The sequence below is a fragment of the Erinaceus europaeus genome, chromosome 11 (assembly GCF_950295315.1).
Source record: "Erinaceus europaeus chromosome 11, mEriEur2.1, whole genome shotgun sequence".
Classification (NCBI taxonomy): domain Eukaryota; kingdom Metazoa; phylum Chordata; class Mammalia; order Eulipotyphla; family Erinaceidae; genus Erinaceus; species Erinaceus europaeus.
The window spans coordinates 90,236,003-90,251,646 of record NC_080172.1 but is presented as its reverse complement, the minus strand read 5'-3'; the positions used below and the strand labels follow the sequence as shown (position 1 = coordinate 90,251,646).

At 37.2% G+C, this 15,644-nt stretch overlaps 1 protein-coding gene across 2 annotated transcripts in view; it reads left to right on the top strand.

The window, feature by feature from the left end:
* Positions 1-15,644, top strand: part of LOC103118115 (mitochondrial adenyl nucleotide antiporter SLC25A24-like) — a 56,217-nt gene that overhangs the window by 801 nt on the left and 39,772 nt on the right. For both annotated transcript variants that reach the window (XM_007528290.2, XM_060202172.1), the window contains exons 2-5: positions 3,377-3,503; positions 8,141-8,228; positions 10,672-10,783; positions 12,183-12,341. In XM_007528290.2, coding sequence (XP_007528352.2) covers positions 3,377-3,503; positions 8,141-8,228; positions 10,672-10,783; positions 12,183-12,341 — 486 coding nt within the window. The remainder of the gene's footprint in view (positions 1-3,376; positions 3,504-8,140; positions 8,229-10,671; positions 10,784-12,182; positions 12,342-15,644) is intronic.

Sequence of the window (15,644 nt, the reverse complement as noted above, 5' to 3'; positions counted from 1 at the left end):
CGGGAGGCTCTGAGCTCCCAGGTTCAGTCCTCTGCATCACCAAAAGCCAGAGCTCAGCAGTGATTTCTTAGTGTCACTGTACTTGCAGGACACACAGTTGAAACACAGTTGCCTTGGTTCTTATGATATTCAGTAAGGAACTGAATGAAAGTTTTGGCACAAGAAAGTTTGAAGCAAAGTATTTTAGCAGTAGTACTTTTTTTTTTTTTTTTTTTTTTAACCATATCAGCTTTGGCTTATGGTGGTGTGGGGGATTCAACCTGGGATTTCGAAGAGTCTCTGCATAACCGTTAAGCTATCACCTCCTCCCCCCAACCCCAAACAATAGTACTGTTAAAGAGAAGGCTTACTAAGCAGAGGATTAAATTGTCTCCATCCTCCTTTACAGAAAGTGAAGGACCCTTTAAAGCTATTTGGGGCAGAATCTGCACTCTAGGGTAAATGTATGAAGCAGAGATTACATTTGATTGATAAGCCGGGTGCTATGTGCTTTGCACATGCTTACCCATAATGCATGCCAAAAAAAAAAATCCCACAGAGGTTTGGCAAATAGATAAAACCCAAATATATATATATATATATATATATATATATATATATATATATATATATATATCACTTAAAGTGTTAGGTTCTTTCAGCACCTGTGCCAAACATGGCTATTCATAGGTCATCAAGCATCCTGCATTAGTCATAATACATTCTATCTGAATTTGGGGAGAGGAAAATCTCAATTTGTGGAAGTTACCCTTAGTTATCTGATACTGGATTTCCTTTTTTTTTTTTTTTTTTAAATTTATATTCTTTTTGTGATTGACATATCTGAGCTGTCTTCCAAGATGGGTGTTTTTAGTTCCCCAAACTCTCTCCACTTGCTCATTTCTAGCTGTTCAACATATTTTAACATTAGGACATTCACATTCCAGGGTTCATGCTTCAAGATCTCTTCCAGATGACAGAAATGGGCACCCAGAACTTCTCTCTCATTCTGATGTGCACACCATAAAGCTAGGGAAGTCAGACCTTGGGTTTGCTTTTCAGTTGATTGCTTTGGTCCCTCACATATATTAGGGACGCTTCCTTTTTTTACTCTTGATTTAATATTTAAAAATTAGATAGATGTTTTAGGATAGCAACAGAAAACAGTTATTTTCCCTCAGTGCTGACCAGATTTTAGATACTACTCCACTCATTTTAGTTCCCTAACAGTTATGTGTGTGTGTCCACACTGTGTCATGGCCTAGGAAATTCTTTGAGAGAGCTGTGCTGCCTTAAAGAAAGGATGGAGACCTAAGTCCCTGTGGTGGAACAGGATGATGGTTTGGTGGAGGGTGAAGTGTACAGCTGCCTATCAGGGAGAAATGTACCCTCTTGACAGCAATAGGCCTATAGATAAGCTTTCTCATAATATAGACTGACATTAATAAAAAGAGAACTCTGACCCAAAACCTATTACTCTGATCACTAAAAATTCTCAACTTTTTTTTAAATAACTTTATTTGATTTAGTTAGCTATATCCTGTATAAGACTGAAGCCATGCATTAATTGTCTGCCATCTCTTATTCCACTTAGTATGGTCACCTCCAGTTCCACCTGTTTTATCCTGAAAAATACAATCTTATCTTTTTTGATTGCCAAGTAGTAGTGAATATGTGCAAATTTTTTATCCAGCCATCTGTTGATGGGTATTTTGGTTGATTCCATATGTTGTCTATCCTGGATATTGCAGCCATGAACATAGGGACACACACACACACACACACACACACACACACACACACCGGTATATTTGCAAATTAGTTGTTTTTGTGTCCATTGGATAAAGGTCTATGAGTGGTATTGCTGGGTCAAGAGGCATTTCCATTTTATTTAAGAACTCTCAGATACAGGAAGCTTTAAAAGTTCCAAACAAAATATACCCTTAGCTCACCAAGGCATTTTAAAATGGTAAAGATTCATGATAAAGAGGGGATATTAAACATCTGGAGAAAAGCAAAAAGTTACCTATAAGGAAATTCACATAAGGCCATTGGCAGATTTCTCAACAGAAACTCTAGAAAGAAATGGCAGGACATATTTAAAACTCTGAAAGGAAAAAAACCTCCACCCAAGAATACTCTATCCCATTAGGTTATAAATTAAGCCTGAGGAAGCAGCAAATAAAAGATTTTTTTTTTTTTTTTACCACCAACTAGCCCTAAAAAATACTAAAGAGGTCTTTATAAAAGGAAAGTACTGAATGCTGTCTCCCCATGTGGAGGAAATAAAAAACTAAGTCAAGTGAAGACAAACTTTAAAAAAAAAAATTTATAAAAAGGAAACATTGACAAAACCATAGGATAAGAGGGATACAGCTTCACACAATTCCCACCACCAGACCTCCGTATCCCATCCCCTCCTCTGATAGCTTTCCTATTCTTTATCCCTCTGGGAGTAATGGACCCAAGGTCATTATGGGATGCAGAAGGTGGAAGGTCTGGCTTCTGTAATTGCTTCCCCACTGAACATGGGTTGTTGACAGGTAGATCCATACTCCCAGCCTGTCTCTCTTTCCCTAGTAGGGAAGGGCTCTGGGGAAGCACAGCTCCAGGACACATTGGTGGGCTGAAGACAAACTTTTTATCTTGAACTACAGAATTGAGGTTATTGGGGTATGTCACTGTATTGGTATTGCAAGGCTGTAGGAAATCCAGTGGTTTTTGGTGAAAGGATGTTGGTACTTTGGTGGAGGGTAAGGTGTTACAACACATTTCGAAGAGGGAAATTTTACTTTTGAATATAGATTGTAAACCAAGCTTACCTCAGCTACAACTATTATCAAAATTTAAAATGGCTATTATTATTAATTTTTATTTAAAAAGCAAAGTCCCAATAAAACTTGAATATCCATCCTTGTTTTATAAGATTATGCCCTAAACTACTAAATTGTGGGTCATACAGGATGAAAAAATAAAGATTGAATTTATAAGTGAGAGAGACCTAAACATGGCTTTGTCAGGGATTGAAACAGATGCCTTACACATGCAAGTCCTATGCTCTACTGCCGAGCCACCAGCAGAATTTTATATATTAATAGTAAGGTCTCTAGTAGCAAAGAATTAGTATGTCTGTTCTTTCAAGGTACTTGCCATTTACTATTTACCTTCAGTAAATATTTATGATTTATGATTATTTGGAATGACATATTCTATACTGCTTCGAGTATTGGGAAAAATTAAGAACCACTTAATATACCTAGTTTCGTTTGTGTGACTGAAAAAAAAATAAGACAATACTAGAAATTGTGATTAGTATAAATGAACTGTATTACTGTTAGCATAGTATAGTTGCTTTACTTGCTGTACGTCTCTGCAATGATTTTATTCTTTCTTGTAGGCTATTTTAAAAGCTGCAGATACCAATGCTGATAATAAGTTGGACTTTGAAGAATTTATGAAATACCTTCAAGAACATGAGAAAAAAATGAAGCTGGCATTTAAGAGTCTAGACAGAAATAGTGATGGTTTGTGCTTGTTTTATCCACAATTAGATTAATTTGATAACAACTGTTAGTACTATTACCTTTATTGGCCTATAACTTACTAATACCATCAAAAATTGACATATTGGCTATTAATTGCCTCTTAATATTTTTTAATTCTAAGAATAAAACATAAACTATATATAAGTTTATATTTTCTGTGTGATTATCATCTATTTAATAGTTTTATTTTATGGATTCCAGACTTCTGGTTTAATAATAAGTCTATCCACATGCTTTTATAACATATAAATAGAAAGTATCAGTGTATTTAAAAGTAACATTTGTTATTTATGATTTTTAAAATTTTGGTTGTAGTCAAGTTAGATATTCTATTTCCCTTAACACCCAAAGTTCAGTGCTCCAAGTTTCCATATACTTTGCAGGGGAAAGTTTGGGCTCTTTTGGATCCTCCCTCTTAAAACTTCAAGAAGCTCAGAAGTGCTACTTGTAAATGTCTATAAATTAGACTTGGTCATCTTTTGCTGCAGACCTAGGACTGATGGTGTTCCTACTCTAGTGCTGTTCTGGACTTTCACTCTGGATTATTTTCACCATGTATGATGCAAGTCCATGGTATCAGAGAACTATTTTTTAATTTTTTTCTTTTATTGAGGGGATTAGTGTGTTATAGTGCATAGTAAAATAAAGTACAGTAGTTGGTACATGTGTAACATTTCTCAGTTTTCCACATAATACTCTAACCTCTACTTTCATTCTCCTTAGCCATCATATTGCAGAACCTGAATACACCCCCACCACCCCAGAGTCCTTTGCTTTGGTGAGATACATTAAATCAAGTCCAAGTTCTGCTTTGTGTTTTCTCTTCTGTTCTTATTTTTCAATTTCTGTGAGTGGGATCAAATTAATGTTTGTAGCTCTGAAATAATAGAGAATACTCTTTCTTTCTTAGCATCCTTTTAAAATTTTTTTCTTTTATATTCTTTCTGTCATTACTGGAGCTTCACCACTCCAGGTCAACTGTTTCAGATAGAAAGACAGAAGGAAAGACACCACAGCACTAAAGCATCCTGTAGTATGTAGGGGCTGGGCTTGAACTTGGGTCATATGTGTGGCAAATCATATGTTCTGTCGGTGGGTATGGAACTCTTGTTGCCACCAGAACTGCTTGTTGCCCACCAGAACTGAAGAGATGAAGCTCTGACAACATGCCAGAGATGTTACTGATTGAACTGCTTACTCTCTGGCTCATTACTGCTATCCCAGATCATCTCTGTGTAGAGGTCAATTTCCTTGTTTTATTTCTTTATTTTTTAAGGTAAGCACATACAAAGATTTATTTATTTATTTATTTATTTATTTATTTATGAATGAGAGGAGAGAGAGAGAGAGAGAGAGAGAGAAAGAGAGAGAGAAAACGAGTGCACCAGAACATAACTGGCATATGTGATGCTATGGATCGAACTTGGGATCTTATGTCCAAGATTTCGATGATTTGTCCACTGTGATACTTCCTGAGGCACTTTATTTCTGTAACTTATTTGACTCTCACACAGCCTCATAACAGCTACATTTAATACACGAAAACATGAAGACTCAGGAAGAATTAGTAATTTGCTTTATAATGGCTGTCCCAGTGAACCACATTTCCTATTATTCATGCCCTTGCATAGTCCTCAACCACACTGACCTGAGTTTGGTTATTTGACTTGCTTCAGACGTTAGAAAATTAATAAGGGGGAGTTGGGCGGTAGCGCAGTGGGTGAAGTGTGGGTGGCACAAAGTGCAAGGACCGTTGTAAGGACCCTGGTTCGAGTCCCTGGCTCCCTACCTGCAGGGGAGTCGCTTTACAGACGGTGAAGCAGGTTTGCAGGTGTCTATCTTTCTCTCCTCTCTCCGTCTTCCCCTCCTCTCTCCATTTCTCTCTGCCCTATCCAACAATGATGACATCAATAACAACAATAATAACCACAACAATAAAACAACAAGGGCAACAAAAGGGAAAATAAATAAATTTAAAAAAAGAGAAAATTAACAAGGCTTGATAAGTACTTGAACACTGGAGCTTTTTTTTTTTTCATGGTATATTTCCTTTTGAACATCCTGAGCCATGAGACAAGTGGTATAGGTGCTCAGCAGGAGAGAAAACTTTGCAGAAATATACCTATTAGGCTCAACTGTGCTACATCTGAAATGACAATGTGAGTGAAATCATGTTGAATTTCCAAATGTAGTCAGACTTCCATGTGATTGAATTTACATGAGTGACCACAAAAGGACCAATGAGTGAGTAAAATTCAGATTGAATTTAACTACCGGTTTTTTTTTTTTTTTGGTTTGTTACTTAGCAATAAATTACTGGTACACTAATGGAATATTTTGCATTTCTCTCTGGGTTTTCTATGTTGGAAGTGTTATCTTTTAGTTTCCTTTTAAAGACTTATTATTTTCAACCACAGCATTGCTCACTTTTGGCTTATGGTAGTGCAGGAGATTGAACATAGAACTTTGAAAACTCAGGCATGAGAACTTTTTGCATAACAGTTCTGTTATCTTTCTCACCCTCCTCTGCTCATCTAACTATTGCTACCCTATCAAATCTATTTCAGATCTATCTCTTCACTGAAAGCTTTCTGCATATAATTGAAGACAATGTTGAATCTCTTTTCTAGTCCACAGCCATGGTATATATATATATATTCTGGATTTAATTACTGAATTTCCCCCTGCATTTTAGCTTGAAATTTTAAAAAATATTTTATTTATTTTTGAGAGAAATGCAGAGGGGGAGAGAGAGGGAGACGGGGGGGGGGGGGGGGGGACTTTGGAGCCTCAGGCATGAGAGTCTATTTGCATAACCATTATGCTATCTCCCCTGTCCCAGCTTGAATTTTTTTCAATATCACTTTTTATCTTTTTTTTGTCATTTATTTATTTATTTATTTATTGGATACAGACAGCCAGAAATTGAGAGGGAAGGGAGTGATAGGGAGAGAGACAGAAACACAAAAGCCCTGCTTCACTACTCACAAAGCTTTCCCCTACAGGTGGGGACCAGGGGCTTGAACCTGGGTCATTGTGCATCGTAATGTGTACTCAACCAGGCGAGCCACCACCTGGCCCCCAATTTTTTTTTTTCTAGTGTGAAAGTTAATGTATTTTAGTTTAATGAAACAATCAATTTTTGAGCACTACATGTGGGCTAGTGCACTGGGAACTACGTTAAAAGATTCTTTAGGAGAGGCCTGGGTGGTGACTTACCGGTTTAAGCACATATATCACCAAGCACGAGGACCTGGGTACTAGCCCCTGCTCCTCACCTGCCCTAGCAATGAAGCAGGTCTGCAGGTGTTTATCTCTCTCTTTCTCTATCTCTCTGTTCTCTTTCAATTTCTCTCTGTCCTATCTAATAAAAATTAGGAGGAGGGAAAGGGAGAGGAAGAGGGAGAGGGAGAGGGAGAGAGAGAGAGAGAGAGACCACTAAGAGTGGTGGATTTATAGTGGTGGCACTGGGCCTCAGAGACACACACACACACACACACACACACACACACACTAGATTTTTAAAAGCATACATTTTTTAAGTGAATGAGAATAAAGATGTGTAACTAACAAAGTAAAGTGATTATTTCTATAAAAGTGATGTAGTAAGAGCTTAATACTACCCAGAGGCAATTTAGACTTGTGCTTTGTCAATATATAAACAGAATTGAGAAGAAAGGGCTTCTTGAGCAGAGATAATAATTTGAGCAAAGGTAGACTTGGGAAATTGCCAAAGTCAAAGCTGGTTAATATGGCATTTCAAGTCTGCCTTTCCCTGGGGGGAAGATTTAATTGAAATAGTAAAATGCATAAATTATAAGTAAAAGCTCCATAAATTTTAGAAGTTAAACATGTAACATGAAAACACCTCAGGTAAGAAACAATATTATTTATATCTCAGAATCATCTCTTGCATCCTCTCCAAATCACTACTACCCTCCGAGGTATCAACTATCCTGTTCAACCAATCAAACAGTGTACCTTACTCAGAAAGTTACCTTGTCAAAGTGATTTTATTTCTTAGATTGTTTCATATTTTATTCTTTATAGTGCTTCATTCAGATTCATGTGTTTCACTGCTGTACTTATTCCTCCATTTCATTTTATTCATAACATGTATTTAGCTCAGTGTCATACAGATTTTAAATTATTAGCTCATATTAAACTGATAAATTCCTTGGAGGACATTGTTTTTAGTAATTTTTGGTTTCTCTGAAGTTTCGTATAGTGAGTTGAATAGTGGACTCAATTTTCTTAAGAATTTTTTATATTACATAATATTATATTTTGTGTTAATGACATTAACATAAAAAATCACATTTTAAAAGACTGGCTATCAGGCTGGGTAGACGGCATAATGGTTGTGCAAAAGATTTTCATGCCTGATGCTCGGAGGTTCCAGGTTCAGTCCCTGGAACCACCATAAGCTGGAGCTGAGCAATGCTCTGTTCTCTCTGTGTCTTTTTGTGTTTATAGCTTTCAGGCTATAGTCTGTGAATATAGGACTGTAGGTGTATAAGACATATAGACCTTTTAGGACTACTGCAGTCTAAGAATATTTTGCTTCATTACCTTTTTGGATACTTTAACCTGACTTTATTTTTCAATTTTTAAAGGAGTAATAGAAGTTTCAGAAGTCATTGCTGCTTTCAAATCACTGGGTGTAAATATTTCTAAGGCTCAGGCAAAAGAAATTTTACAAAGGTTAGCCTATATTCTTATTTTCAGTAATTTAATTTTATTTAATAGTCATTGTAAGAAATTGCTATAAATATAATGCCCTCCTTACTTCCATTCTTCCTTTTTTCCCTCTTTTTCCTTCTTTCTTCTCTCCCTCTCTCCCTTCCTCCTACTGCGTCATTTCTCAGCTATAGACTTAAGTTCACAGTCCTTACATAACTGTTTTTGTCAGACTGATGGAGTCGGGCATAATTTAGGATTTGACCAAAGATACTAAAGGGGCCTGTGTAGCTTCTGAAAAACCCACCAAACTTTGTTCTTTAAATTCATGCTCCTTCAGTATTTCTCAGTTCTAATCTCCATTTCTTCTACTTGTTCTCTGTTTATGCTCCTACTTTTCCATGGTACAGTTTAAAAATTATCTTCAGATAGGGGCCAGCATTAATGGGGAGCTCAGCTCATGTGTTTCCCTTTTATTTAGTATCATTATCATTCCTGTTTGTAGTTTAGGACTTCAAAGCAGTTGTTTCTTAGATTGTGTCGAGTTTTATAAGTGCTTATAATAATTGTTTTATTATTCATCTTGACTAGGAGTGGATACTAAACCATTTTTGTTGTTGTTGTTGGCAGAATGGAATTGTTTCTTTGATTTTACATTTCGAAAAGTGTCACTAGAACAATTTATTCTACCTTTTCCTAACTATGGAAGGAAAAAAAAAACATTTGGATGTTTTTATTTTATTTTTTTTATTCAGAATGCTTAAAAGTTGAGTAAATTCTGAATTTTGCATGGTGAAAGGCGAATCTTTAAATGCTTAAGTTAACAATAATTTTAAAGCTGATAAAAAAAAAAAACAGCTATAGGGGGTGGGGCGGTAGCGCAGTAGGTCAAGTGCACCCGGCCTGTGTAAGGATCCCCATTCGAGCCCCTGGCTCCCCCACCTGCAGGTGCGGTAGCTTCACAGGTGGTGAAACAGATCTGCAGGTGTCTTTCTCTTCCCCTCTCTGTCTTCCCCTCCTCTCTACATTTCTCTCTGTACTATCTAACAACGACGACATCAATAACAACAACAATAAAAAACAAGGGCAAAAAAAGGGGAAAATATATAAACAATAAACAGAGGTCAGAGGAAAATATTAGAACCAAAAGGTATAATGTGCAGTTAATTTTATGTTTCACTAATTAAACAAACTTTTGTTGAATGCTCGGTAAAACAGGACTAAGTGCTCAGAGATAGAAACAGAAGGTGACAGGGAATTGGGTGGTAGCACAGTGGGTTAAGCTCAGGTGGCGCAAAGCGCAAGGACCAGTGTAAGGATCCCGGTTTGAGTCCCCGGCTCCCCACCTGCAGGGGAGTTACTTCACAAGCAGTGAAGCAGGTCTGTAGGTGTCTGTCTTTCTCTCCCCCTCTCTCTCTTCCCCTCCTCTCTCTGTTTCTCTCTGTCCTATCCAACAAAGATGACATCAATAACTACAACAATAAAAACAACAAGGGCAACAAAAGGGAATAAATAAATAAATATTAAAAAAAGAAACAGAAGGTGACATAGAAATAAAGGTAACAGGAGTCGGCGGTAGCACAGCGGGTTCAGTGCACGTGGGGCTAAGCGCAAGGAGGCGTAAGGTTTGAGCTCCCAGCTCCCCACCTGCAGGGGAGTCGCTTCACAGGCGCTGAAGCAGTTCTGCAGGTGTCTATCCCCCCCCCCTCCCCCCCGTCTTCCCCTCCTCGCTCCATTTCTCTCTGTCCTAACAATGATGGGATCAAATAACAACAACAATAACTACAACAACAATAAAAAACAAGGGCAAGAAAAGGGAAAAAAATAAATACATATAAAAAAAGAAATAAAGATAACTTAGAAAAATCCCTTTAAGAGAGACTGTAGGCAAGTATAATGCAAATAAGAAGATAACTAAAAATCAAAACAATTCTTTTTTTTTGAGAAATGCTTTGCAGAATACCTGATTAGTACTACTCAAAAAATGTTAAAGTTATCAAAAATAAGTAGTCTGAGAAACTGTGATAGCCAAGAGGGACCTACAAAGACATGGCTACTAAATTGAGTGTGGTTTCTCATATGGAGTCCTAAAACAAACAAAGAAATAATAAAAAAGGGACCCAAAAAAACTCCTAAGGAAGTCTGAGTAAAGTATGAGCTTTTGCTTTACTATTGGTTCACTAGATGTAACAAATGTATTACATTAATGTAAGTTGTTACCAATAGGAGAAACTGGGTATAAGGGTTTATAGGCACTCTGCTATATTTCTCAGTTTTTATGAAAATCTAAAACTGTCCTGAAAAAAGATATCACTTGTTAAAAATGTGAATACACAGTGATATTCATGAGGGTCAAAAGAGTGACTTTTACATTACGCATGGAAGGAGGATTTACTTTTTTTATATATAATGTTACTAATTTTATTACAAATGTTATAATCACTCAGATTTATTTTTTAATTTTCAGCATTAGTAATGATGAGACACTTACAATAGACTGGGATGAATGGAAGTACTACTTTTTACTTCGTCCTGCAAAAGATATCAATGAAATCGTTCGTTTCTGGAAACGTACTTCCGTAAGATAATGCTGTATTTTGACTTTAATAGTGACTTAATATTGATCCACAAAATTATAAGATAGCAGGGATATAATTCCACACCATTCCTACCACCAGAGTTCTGCATCTGCTTCCCCTCCATTGGAAACTACAGTAGTTCTCCCATGCTCACAGACATGATTGACTACTATTTCTATAACTGTCTACATTTATTTATATTTGTCCACTTTTTTCCGTGGTCCATCTTCTCTTTCTAAGTCACAACTACTGGATCTAGAATTTTCCAGTTGAATCAGTAAGCTTAGAAAATATAAAAGCTAGAGAAATACTATGCCAATAGTCTTGCTCTAGGCACTCTTCATTTTATGCTATTGAGAACATGTTGATGAAGAGAGTGACATCTAACACAGACTTGATCTAGAAAATATTCACTGATCTTAATAAGGAGTCTGGTTTTGTGAATGAATTTCAACAAAGTACAGAAAGTAAAACTATAGTTTGCGGAGCTGACAAATGAGTAAAAGGTGTATCTGTGAATAGAAAAAAAAGGGGGGTGCTGAGGGCCGTATGGTGGCACACCTGGTTGCGTGTGCATGTTACAGTGCACAAGGACCAAGGTTCAAGTCCCTGGTCCCCACCTGCAAGGGGAAAGCTTCACAAGTGGTGAAGCAATGCTGCAGGTGTCTTTCTGTTTTTCTCCCTCTCTATCATCCCTTCCTCTCAGTTTCTGGCTGTCTCTATCCAAAAAAATAAATAAATAAATAAATAATTATAATAAAAAATTAAAAAACAGTATTTTTAACAACTTACTTATTTTAATTTTTTCCCCTTTTGTTGCCCTTGTTTATTATTGTTGTTGTTATTGCTGTCATTGTTGTTGCGTAGGACAGAGAGAAGTGGAGAGAGGAGTGGAAGACAGAGACGAGGAGAGAAAGACAGCTGCAGACCTGCTTCACCACCTGTGAAGCGACTCCCCTGCAGGGGCTTGAATCGGGATCCTTATGCCGGTCCTTGTGCTTAGCACCATGTGTGCTTAACCCACTGCGCTACCTTCTGGTCCCCCAATTTTATTTTTTACTATTGCCACTAGGGTTATCTATGGGGCTTGGACCTGACCACCACATGGGAGGAGGCTTTGATGCTGTGATAATTTCTCCCCTTTTCCCCTAGTCTCTGTCTCCCTCTATCTAAAAAGTCAGAGATGAGCAGTGGAGTCCAGGTGGTAAGTAAATAAATACAATATATATGTTATGTTACTTAAAATCTCTACGTGCTAAAAACAAGTTCCAAGTGCTAGGAAATTGTCACTTCATTGACAAAAATATGTAAAACATAATATTAGATTGTAGGTCCTTGCAAAAAACCAAGTACTTAACCTTTTTCTTGTTGTCTAATATTTATTTTTATATTTTATTAGGTAGTTGACATAGGGGAGAGTTTAGCTATTCCAGATGAATTTACTGAAGAAGAAAAGCATTCTGGAGATTGGTGGAGACGTTTGGTGGCTGGGGGAATAGCTGGTGCAGTTGCTCGGACATGTACGGCACCTTTTGACCGATGGAAAGTTATGATGCAGGTAGTTTGCATGCTTTTAATTACCCCTGAAATATTAAAGTAACTTGAAAAACTCTCAGTATTTCCCTGAAAAATATTTAAACTATTCTGACAGTTTTCTTCCTTCCTCCTTCTCTCTCTCTCTCTTTCTCATCTCTTTCTTTTTCTATTTGTGATTAATAGTGGCTTACAGGATTGAAAGATTACTGTGTTTAGTTCCACACCACACCCACCACCAAAGTTCTGTGTCCCCACCCTTCCACCTCCTAAAGTCTGACAGATTTGAAACTAGTACTTTTTAAAGTTTTCTTTAATGACTGAGTTTTCTAGGCTGGAGGAATACCTCACTTGGATAGTATGTTGCTTTGCTATGTGTACAACCCAGGTTCAAGCCTGATCATCCTAACTACACTGAAGGAAACTTTGGTGCTGTGGCCTCTTTCACTTTCTCTCTGCCATTTTGTCTATCTAAAAAAAAAAAAAAATCTGGAGTGGGAGATAGCTTAACTGGTAAACACTTTACACTGTGCAAGGACTTGGGATCGAGCCCCCACATGGAAGCACCATGCAAAGAAAAAACATTACAAGAGGTACAGCGGTGTTCTCTTATCTCTGCTTTATCTCTATCCTTCTCTATTAGGACAAAAAGAGTCCACTGTAATGTTGTGCTAGGTATAAGTGCCCAATGAAGCTGTGGTGTCAAAGGAAAAAACATATATATGTTAATGTGTTTCTTAATTTTCTAGGGTAGAGGGACAGACCAATAGTTATGGAAAAAGACTTGCATGCCTGAGGCTCAGAGGTATCAGGCTGAATTCCCAGCACCACCATATGCCAGAGTTTATCAGTTTTCTGCTCTCACTCTGTTTCTCTGTCTCACTAAAATGCATAAATGAAATATTTAAAAGAATGTTTCTTATTTTCTTGTGACGTGAAGTGACTCACGTGCAGGTGGGGAACTGGGGGCTCAAACCTGGATGCTTATGCTGGTCCTTGCGCTTCTTGCCCTGTGTGCTTAACCCACTGCGCTACCACCCGGCCCCCTTCTTATTTTCTTAAAGACATTTTTGTACTAATTAATTTTATTTGAGCTAATAGAACCATTCTATTAGAAGTTTCTTTTTTCTTTTCTAAAAAAATTGAACTATATTTATTTACTTGTTAAAGCTTACTATTGATAATTTTACTGGTTATGTTTAGCCCCTAAGACCAGCATAACAACATTATTTTACTGTACTTAAGAACTAAGAAAATTTATAAGAGTTGAAAAAAGGTTGCATAGAGTATATTATTGGCTACTACTTCACTAAGGTTATGCTGTCTAATTAGTTTTACTAAATAATAAATAGTTAATGTAGTTGTTAGGATACTGCATGGTTTAATTTGTTAAATATAATTAAAATATATTGATTGCTCAATCCTTTATCTACAAAAATATAAAAAATAATCTACAGTCTGTTGAATTTAAATTTCTATTATTAAATTTAAATAGTTGGGTGTTTTATCATTATTATTTTATCAATGGTGTTTGATGATAGGTTATGAATATTTTTATTTAGTTGGTATCTGATTTTATATACTTATTACTCTTATATCATCTCACTTTTGACCAAAAGTTTAGTATGTTATTTGTCCTTTTCTTTATTTTCCTTAGTAATGTATTTCTTTGGAATGCAGTACACTAGTATTTGTGTTATAAGATGCGTGGAGCAATGCAGTACTGAATTTTGTGCACATTTGTCTTGGGATTCATAACTTTTTTTATTCAAAGTCTCTCTTACAACAGTCTGGAGGATATCTATTGTTTGTTTGTTTGTTTATAAAGGTTTATTTTATATTATTCATCAGAAAAAAACCAGAACACCTCTATGGCATATGCAGTACCAGGAAACAAACTTAAACACTCACGCACACGTCCAGTATGCTACCTGCTGCATCAACTTGCAGGCTTCACTTCGTTTAGAGCCAGAGAGGCAGGGAAAGGGTGAAATGAGCCATAGTACAAAAGCCTCTTTCCATATGATGGGAGGAAGGTTCAAACCTGTGCCACTTACATGACAAAGCAGCACATTATCTAAATGAGCTGTTTTGCCAGCTCCCAGACCTCTTATTATTATTTGTTAAAGATTTTATTTTATTTTATTCACAAGAAAGAGAGAGGACATCATCTTCTCTAGGGAAACTGAAAAATTTGCCAGTTCAGTTAGCTCTTTTGAACCCTAGGTGATAAAGCACCTTAGTAACATTGAGCCTAAGAATATTCTACTCCTCATTACCCTGTTTTTTAAATTTTTAAAAATTTATTTAAAAAAGGAGACATTAACAAAAACCATAGGATAAGAGAGGTACAACTCCACACAATTCCCACTACCAGATCTCCTTAGTATTCCATCCTCTCCTCGATAGCTTTCCTATTCTTTATCCCTCTGGGGATACACACATTGTCATTGTGAGATGCAGAAGGTGGAAGGTCTGGCTTCTGTTATTGCTTCCCCGATGAACATGGGTGTTGACAGGTCAATCCATATTCCCAGCCTGCCTCTCTCTTTCCCTAGTGGGGGAAGCACTCTGAGGCAGCAGAGCTCCAGGATACATTGGTGGGGTTGTCTGTCCAGGGAAGTCTGGTCGACATCATGCTAGCATCTGGAACCTGGTGGCTGAAAAGAGAGTTAACATACAAAGCCAAACAAATTGTTGAATAATCATGGACCTAAAGGCTGGAATAGTGCAGATGAAGTGTTGGGGGGTCCTCCATTTTATAGATAGTAGGCATATTTTAGTTATATTTCTTTTTTTTAAATTTTTTATTTAAGAAAGGATTAATGAACAAAAACATAAGGTAGGAGGGGCACAACTCCACACAATTCCCACCACCCAATCTCCATAACCCACCCCCTCCCATGATAGCTTTCCCATTCTCTAGCCCTCTGGGAGCATGGACCCAGGGTCGTTGAGGGTTGCAGAAGGTAGAAGGTCTGGCTTCTGTAATTGCTTCCCCGCTGAACATGGGCGTTGACTGGTCGGTCCGTACTCCCAGTCTGCCTCTCTCTTTCCCTAGTAAGGTGTGTCTCTGGGGAAGCTGAGCTCCAGGACACATTGGTGGGGTCTTCAATCCAGGGAAGCCTGGCCAGCATCCTGGTGGCATCTGGAACCTGGTGATTGAAAAGAGAGTTAACATACGAAGCCAAACAATTTGTTGAGCAATCATGGATCCCAAGCTTGGAATAGTGGAGAGGAAGTGTTAGGGAGGTACTCACTGCAAACTCTAGTGTACTTCTGCTTTCAGGTATATATTTTGCAGTAGTTTATGGATACATGTGCACAT